This window comes from Engraulis encrasicolus, chromosome 15 (genome assembly GCF_034702125.1).
Source record: "Engraulis encrasicolus isolate BLACKSEA-1 chromosome 15, IST_EnEncr_1.0, whole genome shotgun sequence".
NCBI lineage: Eukaryota > Metazoa > Chordata > Actinopteri > Clupeiformes > Engraulidae > Engraulis > Engraulis encrasicolus.
The window spans coordinates 9,500,558-9,518,057 of NC_085871.1; the positions used below are offsets into that span (position 1 = coordinate 9,500,558).

The 17,500-nt window shown below is 43.2% G+C and overlaps 1 protein-coding gene across 1 annotated transcript in view; it reads right to left on the minus strand.

Moving 5' to 3' along the window:
* Positions 1-6,258, minus strand: part of gucy2g (guanylate cyclase 2g) — a 29,473-nt gene extending 23,215 nt beyond the window's left edge. Inside the window, exons 1-6 of the mRNA XM_063218150.1 lie at positions 5,998-6,258; positions 5,352-5,510; positions 5,031-5,174; positions 4,474-4,545; positions 3,818-3,950; positions 2,512-2,639 (exon numbers count right to left, since the gene is read on the minus strand). Of these exons, the coding sequence (XP_063074220.1) occupies positions 2,512-2,639; positions 3,818-3,950; positions 4,474-4,545; positions 5,031-5,174; positions 5,352-5,510; positions 5,998-6,258 (897 nt within the window). The remainder of the gene's footprint in view (positions 1-2,511; positions 2,640-3,817; positions 3,951-4,473; positions 4,546-5,030; positions 5,175-5,351; positions 5,511-5,997) is intronic.
* Between the last annotated feature and the right edge of the window lie 11,242 nt (positions 6,259-17,500).

Here is a 17,500-nt window from a genome sequence, read left to right on the forward strand (position 1 = left end):
AGTGACAGCGTGCGGTCTATTTTGAATTTGGAGACTCACTCGAGAGACAGAGGGGGCAAGCGCAAACAGTAGTGCTGCTCTGCTGGATGGAGATTATTATGTTCTCATTAAACCACTCATTGCATGTTGCAGGAGTTTCAAAGGGTGTTTTGGAACTATGTGATTTAATCAGCAACCGTTTGTGATTATGGAAAGCCTAATAGTTATGAGGTTACTATTTGGAATTAGAGAGAAAAAGAGCTTTGTTTTTGATCAGAGAAATCGCTAGTTAGCATGCCAAGCAATGAAATCCAGTAAAGTAGCTGTTAGTAGCCTACTCACTACTCACTAACACCCACCTGATATCATAATACTTGCTTAGGTTGACAAGCAATGTAAAGTAAGACTGGTGCAATGTTTAAAACAATTTTAGCTGCCATATCTCCTTCCATCCACATGAATTACCTGCTTGTTGTAAGCTTAAAAAAACATTAATTTCCAGACCAGAATGACATAGCCTACATTAATCATGTAACAGAACCATGCACAGCAGACAAGTGAGGCTATTTACTATATTTTGTATATTATGAAATTCAATAGCGTGACAGCTCTTCTCCCTTTCTCTCACCCTGTCCCTCCAAACACATAGATAGCCCCCTTCTCATTCTCCTACTCACAAATGCACCACTATTTCCAGTCCAGAAATGAAATTGGTTTGGAAGACAGCACAAATGTGTAGCTTATTAAAATTGTATGCTGCCATGCTTTGTGATGCTGTAGATAGTGTAGATCAATGCAGACCTCCTTGGTAGGCTTATTGTCTACACATGCATTTTACATGCAAATGTACTGTATCACTCTCCTGGCATTTCAATTTCACGTTACAATTCAAACACATTGATAACCTCCCTCTCATCTGGGGTTGGGGGCCCCACCACCATCACATCCAACACACCACACAGTGAAGCTACTTTCATGCGACTCAATCTGATGTGTTGGTCGCCTGTCAAAAAGAACCACAAATCCATTTGATGAAAAACGGTTATTGTTCTTGATGCTATTTAGTTAAGCTTACTAAGGATATTAGTCTTGTGTTCTGTGAGGTATAAGAAAGATTTTTTTTTTCTTTCAAAGGTAGGGGGAGGGGGGGGGGGGGGGGGGGGGGGCGGGGGGGGGCGCCAGAAATCAAACTCGCCTAGGGCACCAAATAAGCCAGAACCGGCCCTGGGTGACAGTATCATAAGCTTAAAGGGGTATGCCACTATTTTGGGGCTTAATACAGTTAAAATCGTTGGCCAGGGTTTATAAAGGTGGTAAAGTGTCTTATTTTTCATGTAAGCCGTTGTCTTGCTTTAAGACAAGTTAAAAGAGGGAGCATGTCGCTAAGCTAGTGAAAGTCAATTGATCCGTGTAGCATGCTACAATGCTACACGGATCAATTGACTTTCAGTAGCTTAGTGACATATTCCCTCTTTTAACGTGTCTTAAAGCAAGACAATGCTCAACATGAAAAATAAGACACTTTACCACCTTTATAAACCCCAGCCAACGATTTTAACTGTATTAAGCCCCAAAATAGTGGCATACCCCTTTAAGAGATCCTCGTCATGCAAGTTATGCAGGTTTAAGCAGAACCTCTTCAAACATCTAATGCTGAGACCATGTAAAAGGAAACATCATTGAGATTTTTCAGTTTCTGCTTACAACCTTTTTGGTTCTGCACAGAACCTTGTGTTCTGCTCATGGGCTAGAAGGACGAGATGAGGGTTTTGTGCACAGCAACCAGACTATGCTTGTTCTGACAGCTGATGCAAACTTAAAGACACACCAGGCAACATTTTGTTTTTTTGAAAGGAACCTTTACACACAGGCCAGCACTGAATGTCAGTACTGCTGACTTCTTCTGAGGAATACAAGCCAAATGGTCTTCAACTTGCAAACATGTTCCAACATACCCGTGGCTGTAGCTCCATAATGTATGCCACCAGTAGAACGCTGTAATAGTCATTGGAAAAATGTACTATATAGTTTGCTTTAAATTTACCATAGAACTACACCACTGCAACATTACACCAGGCCTTTAGTAATACATTTTATCTTGGTCACATCATTGGTTACATCATTGCCATTCTGGTAACAGCAAGTTTATAACAGGGGCCATGTCTTGAAGCGTTAAGATGCATTTAATTATGCTTCAACTAACAGAGATGATTAATAGCCTGTAAATGTTGTCTGGTGTGCTTTTACTACTTATCCTTTGATGGCATATTACATTTTAAAGTCTCTCTAAAAAAGTGAAAATTTAACAGTACATTCATATGAGCACACTGAGGTCTGCTTCTCCCATTTGTTGACAGGCATAGACATGACAGACTCTCTTGAGTGTGTGTGTTAGTGTATGTGTTCAGAATAGTCACACTCATGGCTGTTGGCTGTGCAAGCGGTTGCGGTTGCTTCGTTTCATTTCGTTTCGCCTCTCCATGGCGTCTACTGTACACATCTCCACTAGGCCTGGCGATCGAGTCGACTCACCAGACTGCCACTGACCTCAAACTGCTGCAGCAGTATGAAGACGTACTCCCCTGATGACATCAGGCCCTGCCGCTCTGCCTCCTGAAGCAGGGCAGTGGCATCCTCAGCGTTACTCAGCACCACGATCACTGCAGGACGCACACACAGACACACAGACAGTCCTTACGTTTACATGACGATTTTAAATCCAATTTAACTCACTTTAATTCTGAATAAAACTTAATTCCACTTTAAAAACATAACGTAAACCCTTACCGAACTGGAATTAAGTTTACTCCGAATAAAGTGGGTGGTTTATTCATCTTTTAATTCCGAATAAACACTTTCCTCAGTCATGCAACCTTTTATTCCCCTTTAACAACAATTCCACTGTTCCACGCATGGTTGTTGGGCACGCGATGATGCAAGCCCTCTTTCAAGAAAGAAAAATGGCGGACTTCCGGTCTGTCTTTTACAGGAACGTTTTTTTTTTATTTAAAGACCCTAAGTGACTATAAATGTTGTGGCTTCCATATTTTGATGTAAAAATGCACCACAAACTGATGTAGCACAACAAAGTTACTCCATATTACCCTTAGACCACTCATTTTTCTAAGCTAGCCGGGTAAGCTAACATTTACATTTTAAAAGACCCAGGCCGTAGGGCCATGTCCTAAGGTTTGACCCAGGCTGAGGTAAATATTTTGGGGCAGAAAATGACCAGCTGTCATTAGCGTTAGTACACGGAGGTCCTGGAGGTTTAGCAATCACGCCCCCACGCCCCCACGCCCCTCGCTCAGCACGTGCGTCCTGTGTCCAATCGAAAGTGCCATGTATACACGTCGCAAAATAACTTTATTTAATTCAGAATCAATAATTCGGATTCACAGTAAAAACATAATGTAAACGTAGCCAGTAATACCACAACAGAACTAAATCACTTCATTTTTCAGGTAAAAAGTCACGAGAATAATGTGTATGAATGAATATTTTTTTTCTTGTGTGCATAAATTTCCACCCTAAAACGTATTATATGGAAGTGTCATCCCCACTTAATCGCCAACACAGTTGCCCAGACAGAAAGAAAACTTTTTTTTACCAGTAAGCAAAGATACTGCGCTGTAGGGCAGTATAGATTGCAAGCAGAAAAAACACAAAATTATATTGAATCGAATGTATTTGTTCATCCTCTCATGCCTAGTGGCCATGCACATTGCGTAGGTGTTACATAATGTCTGTAATTACGTAAAATGGCCTTTCATTCACACAATACGTACAGTAGGTGTCGGTGTAGTATGTCATTACATATGGCGTTTCATCCACTCACCCCTAGCGACGGTTGCTATGTGACGTATGTTTTTCTGGATGAGCTGGTCGCTACTGCAGTCGAACTTGATTGCAGCCGTCAATGTCTTGCTCTCCCTCAGCTGTTCCTCCACGTTCTTCCACATTACGTCCACCTTGTCCCAGGTGCGCACACAAACACAAACACACACACACACACAGACAGACACACACAGACAGACAGACACACACACACACACATACACACAGACAGACAGACACACACAGACAGACAGACACACACACACACATAGGCACACACACACACACACACACACACACACACACACACACACACACACACACACACACACACACACACACACACACACACACACACATGGACGCTCTTCCACAGTGTGTCCACCTACACTTTTTTATTTATTTTATAATCTATACAGTATATATTATTAATTATAATATATTTGTTTCTGGTATTTTTTTTTACAATGCTTAGTATGCTGCTTTTCTTGACTTTTCTTGCATTTTATTTTATTCTGTTTTATTTTATTTACTGTATTGTACATCTCCCTCCTCATAATCTCACTATAGTCTAATCAAATTGTAAAGCACTATGTGACTGTCTGTAAAAATTCACTTAACTCACTTATTTACTGATTAACAGACTGAATTACTTACCCTGTCCCAGGTGTTGGAGTCCGCACCACCACCCACCATCGCCACATGGTTCCACCCAAAGTAATCCAGCACCTTAGTAAGTAAGTAAGTAAGCAAGTCATTCATTAACTAAGTAGGCCTAAGTAAGTAAGTAAGTAAGTAAGTTTAATTCATATAGCACATTTTTAAACGGGCCAAAGTTCTGTACAGTGTCAAACTAAAAGGCTAACATGAAATAATTTAAAAAAGCTAAAAGCGAGACATGCTCAAGCAGCAAAAATAAAATACATAAAATGTAAAAAGTATTTCAGTAGACAAAGACATAGAGGAACTGCACATTGGCAAAAGGGGACATGGTGCAACATGGCAACTTGGCAAAATTAAAGTTTACGTGAACTGTAACAAAAAGGACACGAAAAGGACAAGAAAAAAGATATCAAAGGCCAAAGACAGAAGAGCTAGGAGGCAAAGTCCAAGATGTTCATATGTGTTTTTAGTCTGGATTCAAAATTAGTGATTGTGGAGTATGGGCCACCCCCCACCATTGCCACGTGGTTCTACCCAAAGTAGACCAGCACCTGGAGCAGGACCGCACCAATCCTCTTGAGCGGGGGCACGATCTTCACATAAGTGTCGTAGATATGGACATCATCCATCTTGGGGGACTGGCCCACGAAGCCAAACATCGGTATGCTCCAGGATGACGCTAGCAGACCCGTGACCTGAACACACACACACAGGCACACACACACACAAACAAACACACACACACAAACAAACACACACACACACACACACACACGTTACACACCAAGTGCGTCTGTCTATGTGTGTGTGTGTGTGCGTGTGTGTGCGCGTGTGTGTGGTGTGTGTGTGTGTGTAGAGGTGTGTATGGGTACCTCTGCTTCCTCCGGGCAGGGCGGTCCAAACAGCGCGGAGATGTTGCTGCTCCAGTGTAGCTGGATGAGGGAGCTGAGTGAGGCCTTGGCGTCACACCTGGTGTCCACAAATGTCACGTCCAGCACCAGGCCCTCCAGCATCGCAGGGTTGGCGTTCACCTGGTGGGCAGGCATGACGCAGAGCACACACACACACACGCGCACACACACACACACACACACACACGCACACACGCGCACACACACACACACACACGCACACAGACACACACACACACGCACGCATGTACGCACGCACACACACATACACACACACACACACACACACACATTTGACCTTCTCCCAGACACCAAGCACACACACACACACACACGCACACACACACACACACACACACACGCACACACTTGACCTTACAGACGCCAAGCACAAACACACACACAACACACACACAACACACACACACGCACACACGCACACACTTGACCTTCCAGACGCCAAGCACACACACACACACACACACACACACTTGACCTTCCAGACGCCATGCACAAACACACACACAACACACACACACACACACACACACACACACACACACACACACACACACACACACTTGACCTTCAGGCACGCACACTGTACCTTCTCCACCGCCAGGTTGACGGCTGCCCCCAGGCGCCGGGCGCTGAAGGGGTAGGAGGCGTTAAGCGGAGCCTGGAAGCCCAGCATCAGCCGCGGGCCGGAGGTGGAGCCATCATCAGCACCCCCTTTACCTCCACCACCGCCACCACCTCCACCACCGCCACCACCATGGCGACGGATTTGCAAGGTGCTACACGTCAGGGTGGAGATGGAGAGCAGGCAGAGCAGGCAGAGCAGGAGCGTGAAGGTCCCGGGTGGCATAGTCCAAGGTTTCGACGCACACATATACATGTAACAGTGTCCCCTTAGTCACACACACACACACACACACACGCACCCAGGTCCATCAACTCAATTTCACACACACACACACACATGCACTCACACAACACCAACCCTAGAGCACGCATGCACACACAGGCACACACAGTGCTCCCTGAATCTCTCTCTCACAAAACAACATCCCTAGAGTACACATGTGCACACACAAACACACACACACACACGCACACGCACAAACTTCTGCACAACTTCTCACTGAATATCTATCTCTCTCACACACACGCACCAGCCTCAGAATCTGTGACACACGCACACACACACGCACACACATGCACCAGTCCTGCTCTCAGTTACACACACACCTGTGTGGAGCAGCCAGGCTGCTTTATACTGGGCAGGTATGCTAGGATCAGCTCCTCGTCCTCGCTCCTCCCCCCTTTCCATTCCTCTCTCCTCATCCCTCTTCTATTCCCCCTTCTCTCCTCAGCTCCCCATCCTCGCTCCTCCCCCCTCTCCACTACTGTTTCCTTTCCCGTCACCTCTCCCCTCATCCCCTCTCATCTCCTCTACTCTCCTCTCCTCTCCGCTCCACTCCGCTCATACCCTCCTCTCCCCTCTCCTCATCTCATCTCTTCTCCTCTCCTCTTCCCTCCTCTCCTCTCTCCCCTCATACCCTCCTCTCCTCTCCTCATCTCCCCTTCCCTCATCTCCTCTCCTCTCTCCCCTCATCTCCTCTCCTCTCTCCCCTCATCTCCTCTCCTCTCCTCTCCCCTCTCCTCATGTCCTCTCGTACCCTCCTCTCCCCTCTCCTCATCTCTTCTGCTCTCCTTTTCCCTCATCTCCTCTCTTCTCTCCCCTCATACCCTCCTCTCCCCTCTCCTCACCGCCCCTTCCCTTCCCTCATTTCCTCTCTTCTCTCCCCTACACCTCCTCACCCCTCTCCTCCTCTCCCCTCTCCTCATCTCCCCTCTCCTCACCTCTTCTCATCTCCCATTCCCTCATCTCCTCTCCTCTCTCACCTCATCTCCTCTCCTCTCTCCCCTCATCTCCAGGGAAATTAAGACTGCGATTATGTGATCAGGATGCCCCAGGTGTGCTTTTCTTCTCTTTTAGCTCACAGAAGCAGAATTCTGACGAAGATCATGATGATCATGATGATGATGAACATGTGTTGCTGAAGATTCCTCTAACATTAGCATAATAGTGCGACTCATCACCGGATCTGTGTACATCTGCTCCATCAAAAATACATTACACCAAGAATAGCAATGATGACCACATTTCCTATAAAGGCTGTAGCTTCAACGAAGTTCTTCAACAGTGGAGGACAACAAAAGGAGTAATTCCACACGCTCCATGTGTTCTCATCTGGTCCATCAACGGGAGACCCGACAAAGTGTTTGAAACTACAGAGAAAAGAGCTGCTGCCACACAAATTAATACATTTTTTTTAATAAGTTGCACAACATACCAGGGATTAACGTTTTGATGGTCAAACTATCTTCATCAGCGTATATTTCTTCACATTTTGTCCATTTACATCCGTAGGCTATTGATTCGACAGTGGTTTTTCAACAAGTTGTATAATAGTTTTTCCATGTTCTTACACCTGTAAAGGCCTAATGCGGGCATTAGTGAGTGTGCACTGTGCAATATTTTCAGCAGTTTCTATCCAGAATTCATGCTGCCCATTCAGAAATGTTACTTTTTTCATGAATACTTACCACTGCCATTAAATTCATTTTTCGTTCATTATTTTTCATTATTACCGGGAAAATTGCACTTTTCGTACATGAAAAGGTGGATCTTCTCCATGTACGCCATGACATTTTTAGCAGCAAAACTTAATGTACTTTGATCATACTAGTAACAATTACTTTATTATTGTCAGGTTTCAATTTCGGAACTGGAACTCAAATGCAGCACACAGAGGGTCAAGGTTGTGGGTATTTATTATTACAGACAAAAGCCTATCACTACGAAACTAAACTCACAGAAGGACAAGGTTACAAACAAAAGACCCAGACTAAGGAAACAGATGAACACTTACAGATTTGGGGAGATCAAGCATTTCACACTAAGACACATCTGACAATGACAAGGAACAAAAGAAATGCTAGGGCTTAAATACACAGAAAGTAATCACATGGAAAACAATTGGGCAGAACATATCAGGGCACAGGTGGACAGACAACGAGGGCATGAATCAGGAGAAAATGACAGCCAATGAGACTAAGGTAAATGAGACGGAGAGGCAGGAGAGAATCAGGGTAGTTAGTCGAACAGGTGTAAATTATAAAGGGGAAACAAGGAACAGGAGGATAAGCAACAATCAGGGACACACGCTGGGACGAACGAGGCACTAACGAGCACAGACAGGACAAGTGAAACACATGAGAAAACAAAGACTGGGCAAACAGGCTTAAGAGGGACAGGTGACACAAACAAGGGTGAAGCAGAACACATGACAGGAAAACACAAGGGCCTCGGTCAGAGGACATTTAACTCTGAATTAACTCCATTTAATTCAGAATACAACTTAATTCCGCTTTAAAAATGCTCATTGGGCACGCAATGACGCGGGGTCATCCCTATGTTCCCCCAGGTCCTATGTTCCCTGCTACCGGAGAACTTACAACCCTTTTTTCCAAGTAGACTGCTGCCGCATGGCGAGCACGAGTTGTTGTTAGGGTTAGGGTTAGGGTTAGGGTTAGAGTTAGGCTACCGCTGTGCACAAACTTGACATGAAATACTGTATGCATGCACAAGCCTCCTGGGCCTTATCCCCATGTCAGATACAATGTGGGGAACATAGAACCCTACAAAGACCGGGGCGGGGAACATAGGACCCAGGGAACATAGGTACACTCCCGATGATGCAAGACCCAGCAACGCACTTCCAGGCAAAAAATGGCAGGCCTCTGTGCAATTTCTTACATGGATGTTTTTGCTTAATTTAAAGGTCCTAAGTGACTATAAATGTTATGGATATAACCATATGTTGATGCAGAATGCACCACAAACTGATGTAGCACAAGAAAGTTACTCCACTGACCACTCGATTTTCTTAGATAGCCGGGTAAGCTAACCTGGATCATGTTTACTTCCAGACTGGGGGGGCTGGTCCACAGTATTTACCTGGGCTGAGGATACTAATTTGGGGATGAAGATTACCAGCTGTCCTGGTAGGCTATTACTGGGAGCTCCTGGAGCTTTGTGACCACACCCCCAGCTCTAATTTCGCTCGCCCAGCATGTGCATCCTCTCTGTCCAAAGGAAATGCACTTTTGGGAGAATTATTCATTCGGAATTAAAAACATCAAGTAAATGTAGCCATGAACAGAAAAAGTGACAGGGCAAAAACAAAACCAAGAAGTAAACACAGGCAAATGGAAAGTAGACACAGGAGACAAGTAGGGTCCATGAGAAGTCCATAACAAAGGCAGGGTCCGGATCATGACAATTACTTAGGAAATATTCATTAAAAGATCAAATTTGACAGTTTCAATGAGCGGCATAGTTTCAAAATCTACTCTGGCCACCATCCTACACCATCCTACATCCTACGTAATGTAATGTAATAATGTAGGCCTAATTTAATAATGTAATAGTGCATCTTTAACCCACCTCTTGTTGTCACCAATCCGTTTTCATCTTTGACTGTGTAAACCAGACCCCTTACATTTAGTTTCTTACATTAAGGAAGTTTGTCAGACACCTCTACTTTAACAAAATAAAAACAAACCATTTTTATTTTGCAAATTCTGCAATGCTTCAGTTAAAAATAAAGCACTTGTGGGGTTCGGGTCGTTTTTCGACCCTGTTCTTAATATGTAGCTTATAGAGCAATTATTACAGTCGAAACTGAAATAAGAAATGAACTGCTAGCTACAATAGATATAGCCAGCTCCTCTGCCAATTATTTGAGCTCATTGGGCAGCATAAGCTCATGAGAATCCATACAAAAGCCCACAAAATTGGATTTTCCTGTGTCATGTCAATGTTTTTTGTGAGTCATTTCAGCTTAGGGATCAATTTAGTATGGACATACTGTACATACTGTATAACCTTCATATATCACTCCGTTCTCTGTATACATATCAAGCATTGACTTGACGTAATAATTTTATAGGACTACAGTGCCTGTTATCGTATAGGCTATCACTGTAAAAGTACACCTAAACTAGAGTGTGGATCCAGATGAGGGTTGATAAGTGTTCACAGTAAATTTTGTGAAAACAATAATTCACTTGTAGGGTTACAAAAATAAAAATTGAGGTGGTTAGCATATTTTGTCAGTCCCCATCTCATATTTCCAGGGAGGAAAATTGGGAGATAATACACACAATATAAATCGCACAGGTTTCATAATTATCTTTTTGATGAAACTGAGGTAGATTAAAGAAAGGTTAGCAATTCAACAATGTGGATGAGCTGAACCAGTCTGTCAGGCCTCACCTGCAAGAAACCACTCTGCACAGAGGGGGTCATCCCTTTGTTCCCCGGGCCCTATGTTCCCGGCAACCGGGCAACTTGTGGATTCCCAGATATTCAAGTGATACTTCACCCCGATTTCTTCCTGGATTATGCATAGTGACACTTTGAGACACCTTGTGATGGAGTGACCATCACTAGGGTTGTGGGTGTGTTCTGACTGTCACGTCAACAAGCCTGGCTCTTTGGTGTAGCAGTCAGAGCCTCAGTATACTACTCCAGAAGGTCTGGGTTCAAGTCCCAGCTGGGCAACTCTACTCTTCTTCGCTACAAATAGTGTCAGAGGTGGGATGGTACCGTGAGGCCATCGGAAGCATACACGTGGTGTGTGAGCCGTAATTCCATGTGAGGGACCCCCAGGATTGGTGACTCCGGTGTGAGGGACCCCAGTGATGGGTGAAGCATAGATGAGGGGGCACACTGGATGGGAGAAGCATGATGGGCAGTTGCGCGAGGGACACCATGAGTGTGTGAAGCACACAGGTGCGCTTTCCGAAGGGGAAGGCAGTGTGATGGTGTGACCATCACTATGTGGTTGTGGGTGTGTTCTGACTGTCATGCCAACAAGCCTGGCTCTTTGGTGTAGCGGGTCAGAGTCCCAGTTTACTACTCCAGAAGGTCTGGAGTCCCAACTGGGCAACTCTACTCCCCTTTGCTACACACCTGGACACATTGAACACATTTTCCAATTATTGACTCTTTTGGCGGCTCAGCTATAGCACATGTGATGAGCCTCTCTTTTCTTCTCATCACAACCACAGCTCTGTGTGAGTGTGTGTGTGTGTGTGTGTGTGTGTGTGTGTGTGTGTGTGTGTGTGTGTGTGTGTGTGTGTGTGTGTGTGTGTGTGTGTGTGTGTGTGTGTGTGTGTGTGTGTGTGATGCATCGTTTTGGTTTAATTTGGTGGATAGTTTATGGTTTATGGTTATTGTAGCGAAAGGAGTTGAGTTTCCCCACCAAGGCTAAAACTCGGACAGCCAGTGACAGCCAGGTAACAATAAATGTTTTAATACTTATATTACATTATAGATTTTCTTTTTTTTTCTATTGAAATCAAGGGGTAGGCCTATGCGTATAAAAGAAGAACCTTAAAGTGGAATTCACCCCTGGTCATTGTGTGCTGTTATCACAGATAATGTATCCTCCTTTTGCATTTTACATTAGAAAAATAAAGTAATTTGCATTATTTTGTTTAATTTAATACAATTATGTGCTGAACCGCGATTGTCAAGCTATTTTAACGTACTCAGTTAACCAGAATGCACTGCGGGCCGTTGTCAGGTTAACACGTCACCGAATTCGAAGAATCTTGTGTTCTGGCTGCTCAGTGCTCGCTGCCAGCAGTCGTGGCTGGTTTGAGGACAAATGCTAATATCCGAGACAGATTGATGTTGAAAATGTAGACTGTTGAAAAGCAAAAACATAGATAAAAACAAGATAAAAATCATGCAATTTCCTCACTGGGTCTCATTGCGCAAATTATGACTACTAGCGAATAAGAAGCGAATGGAAAAACAAACTGTTGAGAAGTGCAGTTCGTGTCGCTGTCCTCAGATTAGTGCTGAAACGGAAAATGAGAATAGGTAACCTTATATATGAACTTTATTACAGGCTCTAGGCCCAATAGGCAGACACACATCATATTATACATAAAAAAACAATCACATATAAAATAGGCAGGAAAAGAAAAGGAAGAAAAAAAAACAACAAGCAATAATGCCTAAGCATATACAAACATATCTGTCATGACAGTCTTAAAAGGCAGCCATACCACATATATGATTGATATCGGATAGAGCTGCATCTGGAGCTTGTTAGAATCATTATACCGTAATACAGTTTTTAGACTCCAGACGGCACATGAACTTAAATATTAGGTTCCTCAAGAGACCAGGTAAAGTACAAAGTCCTGAGTCACAAAATAATTTACTAGCACTGCAACTCCTAGGCTTTTTCAGCAATATCCTCAGACAGTCATTATATGCCACGTGGAGTTTGCGCAATGTTTCTTTTTTGTAGGTGACCCATAATGAGGCTGCATACATAGGGCTACAATAGGCACGAAATAAGCTTATTTTCACATCATCAGAACAGTGGTGAAATTTTCTTACCAACATGTTTGCTTGGACATACAAACCACCACACATGCTTGACACCATCTAAAGCAAATTTGTTTATCTTGGTCTCAAGAGAAATGAAGAGACCAAGGATATGGATCACTGGAACCATGTTGTGTGATCTGAAGAGACCAAGATAAACAAATTTGCTTTAGATGGTGTCAAGCATGTGTGGTGGTAAACAAGTGAGTTTTACAAAAAAGGTGTATCCTCTCAATAGCCAAGCATGGTAGTGGGACTGACATGGTTTGGGGATGCATGAATGCTGTCAACATTGGCAATCTGAAATACACCTAAAAGAAACATGCATGTCAACATGCACTGTGACTACTGAAGCAGATCATGATATTCTCCATAGGATTGCATTCAAATCTCACACCAATCTATTTAAGCCAGATGCAGACTCAAAATGTAAAAGTTCAATGCAAAGAAAGGTTGAAACGCACACTGATGACCTCCCTTGTCATCCCTTTTCATTTCGTTTCATTTCGAGACGATTCGAGCTAACATAGCCCCTTCTCTACCGGATTTTAATCTGGGGTGTACTCACTTTTGTGAGTACATGTTCAAACATTAATGGCTGTATTTTGGGTTTTTTTCTGAGTGAACAAGAAATTTAAGCGGTTAAATGTGTTGTTAAAAGGTCACTAATCATTGTGTCAAAGTGAAATTTCTGTAATGCTTTCCTATGAAAAGATATACTCAAAAATCTGCAAAACTGTGAGGGGTGTATTCACTTTCGTGATATACTGTAGGTTGTCCTGACAGGTAAAACATTGGAAAGGGCACTTTATGGTCCTCCTTGGCTCTACATATCAACACAACACTCTTTTTTGCATTATACTGTACTCAAACTCAACCCCATACTCAGAGCACACATTCAAGAGCTGCTGGAACCCAACAGTGCTGGGGGACATGATGGCTAGATCATCAGCATACATCAAATGGTTTAAAACATTGTTCCCTATTAAACAACCTGTCTTACACATCCCCAGTTGTTTGGAGAGGTTGTCCATGTATAGGTTAAACAGGGCTGGAGATAAAAGTCCCCCTTGTCTTACACCATTGCCTACACTGAAAGGGGCAGAGAGGCTGTTTCCCCATTTCACCTGCATATGAAGAGTTCAGATGCAAAACCCCCTAAGTGCCTTTTCAGAAAATAATCTTAATTCAATTTTATTCACTACAAAGCTATTAAAATTGCATATTTTCATATTTTATTCATGTAATATAACTATTTATATGTATTATCAAGTACATGAATGTAAACCAAACCAACAACTGGGTTCTCTAAAAATATAGAAGTGCAGGTCTTCAGAAATGGAGTTAGGGGGTTTTGCATCTGAACTCTTCATATGTTGTTTAGCATACCAGAATGCGTATGATACATCCAGGTACACCCTTAAGCATGAGTTTAGTGAAGAGCTTATGGTGATTCACTCTGTCAAATGCCTTGGAAGCATCAACAACCCCCAGACATATTGTAGATCCATGTGTTCTGTAGGATTCAACTGTTTCTTTTAAGGCATATATACATAAATCTGTGCTATGCATAGGCTTAAAACCAAATTGATTTTCTGTGGTGTAGATGAATTCACTTAGTCTATCTAACAGCAGCTTCTCCAACACCTTAGAAAGGATGCTGTCTAAGGCAATAGGTCTGTAGTTGTCCATGCTCCCTATTTTACCTGCCTTGTCCTTAATGACAGGCACTAATGTAACAGTGAGCATGGTGTCAGGTAGCACCCCATGTGACATCAGACCAGTGAGGCAAATAGACAGCAAAGCAGCAACTCTAGGGCTGGCTAATTTAAGGTGCTCAGCAGTGATATTATCAATTCAATTCAATTCAATTCATTCTTTATTCCAGACCCAGGGGTATCCATATCACATTAAAAAAGACAAAGCAACACAACACAGTACATATCTTAAAAACAAACAAAAAAAACAAACAAACAAAAATCCGGAACAACTGACAATGAAAAGAAGGGGGAACAAAAACAAACAAACAAACAAAAAAAAACACAGATATATCATAATTCTCAAGTCATTGTCCCACATGCAAGCATGCTCGCCAGTGATTCCACATGTTTGAGAAGAGTCTCACAGAGCTACATTTAGGGCTGGCCAGGACAGCAACTAGGGTATTTTGTGACTCAGATGCCCTGCACATGAATTTATACATAAGATTTCGCAGCACAGCTGCACAAGTAGGTACCCCAGCATTGACAAACATTTTGCTTGCACTTGACCTCCTAGGAATTCTGAGCAGCAGCCTCATGCTGTCATTGTATGCCACCATGAGTTTCCTCATGCTGCCCTGTTTGTAGTGGCACCACAGGTGTGCTGTATACAATGGTGTACAGTATGCTTTAAAGAGTGAGATCTTGACCAACTCAGAGCACATACTAAATTTGCGGCACAACATGTTCGCTTGCACATACAGTTTCTGCCGTTGCCTGTAGATATCGCCATCATCTGTCAAGTCATTTGCAATTATGTGGCCCAGATATTTGATCTCACTGCATTGAGAGAGTTCGGTGCCAGCCAGATAAAAAGCAGGGAAGGGTGATTGTTTGTCCTCTCTGCTCCTTATGATCATGATCTTACTCTTAGTAGCATTGTATTTTATGTCACACTCTTCTCCATATTGTGAACATATTTTTTAGTAACTGTTGCAAGCCAGCAGTACATGGACTACCGCCAGTTCCACACCTATTTAGGGACATAGACAAATCATTCATGTACACATTAAAAAGAAAAGGAGATAAAATTCCGCCCTGTCGGACACCATTCGTGACAAAGAATGGAGCAGAGGTCACATTCCCCCATCTCACCCTCATTGTCTGATGTGAGTACCAATAGACCAGTATTCTGGTTAAAAACCCAGGTACCCCATTTTCGGTCAGTTTTAAAAATATTTTTTTATGATTGATGCGGTCAAACGCCTTGGAAGCATCAATGAAACACATGAACATTGAAGTATTTTGTGCATTATATCTATGTAAGTGTGACAGAGGTCATCTTGCACCTGTTCACCCCCCTCGGGGATCGAACGTGCGACCTCGTCAACTACAACGGTTCGGCAATGGAAGACACAGTACGATACCGCTGGGCCAAGAGACTAGTCTCTCGGCCCAACGGCACGAGACTGTATGAGGCTATCGGAGGGAGGTTTACCAACGTTCCACGCCAACTCTGTGCTAGTTAGCCTCCGTTACACTCTCCCCCTTAAACCTCACTCCCATCCCGGGTCATACGGCACCACTGTGACGGAGGTCATCTTGCACCTGTTCACCCCCCTCGGGGATCGAACGTGCGACCTCGTCAACTACAACGGTTCGGCAATGGAAGACACAGTACGATACCGCTGGGCCAAGAGACTAGTCTCTCGGCCCAACGGCACGAGACTGTATGAGGCTATCGGAGGGAGGTTTACCAACGTTCCACGCCAACTCTGTGCTAGTTAGCCTCCGTTACATAAGATTTCCTTTAAAACATATCTACACAGGTCTGTGCCAAGTTTTTCCTTAAACCCAAACTGGTTGTCTGTAGTCCAGACATACCTCTTTATTCTATCCAGAAGCACTATCTCAAGTATTTTAGATAGGACATTTGCCAGGGCTATTGGCCTATAGTTGTCTGAGCTATTTATTTTCCCAACTTTATCTTTTATTACTGGTACCAGCACAACTGACAGCATGGAGTCAGGTAAGACTCCATGTACTAGTACTACTACTTACAGTAACACATAGCCAACAGAGGACACAATTTCTGGCTGGCATACTTGATGTGTTCTGCTGTAATATTGTCCAGACCGCATGCCTTATTCTCTTTTAGCTTCAGCATTGCTTCCTGAACTTCAGCAGGAGTTACAATAACATCATTATTAAACTCAACATTATCCACTATAAATAAGTCACTTTTTACACAGTTTAGCAGCTCAGAATAACGTTGACGCCATAATTGTGAGATCTCTTCAAGCCCACTCACACCATCTATATTGGAAGGGAGAGGGGTTTTGCAATTATTAATAGATTTTATTTCTTTCCAAAAGTCATTAACATTATTCTTTTGTAGCTTCCTTGCTAAAGAATCAGCCCTCATAGTAGGCTATTTTCATTCCTTTTAATGTAGCGTAGTGCACATTTAAACCGGGCATTTGTGCGTTTCTTATCCTCAAACAGGGGTCCATGTCTACTTTTCCCTGCCTCAGCCCACTTTTTAAGAGCATTTCCACTAGATTTATTATCAGCTAGTTGTTCTATAGCCTATATTTAGCCTATTTTTGAAAAAAAACTAATGCTCATTAAATAGGGAAGTAGACTATCTATCTCTGCTCATGTTTTATCGGTTTAATCCCCTCAAATCAAAAGGCGAGGCCAACTTGCTGTCTCCGTTCAACCAACTTTATCAAAGAGCGCTCGCTTTCTCGCCCTGTCTCTCTCTCGCTCGTGTTTGGCCAAAAACCGTTTCATCCGGACCTGTGCTGTTAGCCAAACAGGCAAGGCAGAGGAAGTTGATTAATCATAAATAAAACTAATGTGCAGGCTGGCTTTTAAAAATGGTCTTAATCCCATTCATTGACTAATGCAAGTTCAACATGAAGGAA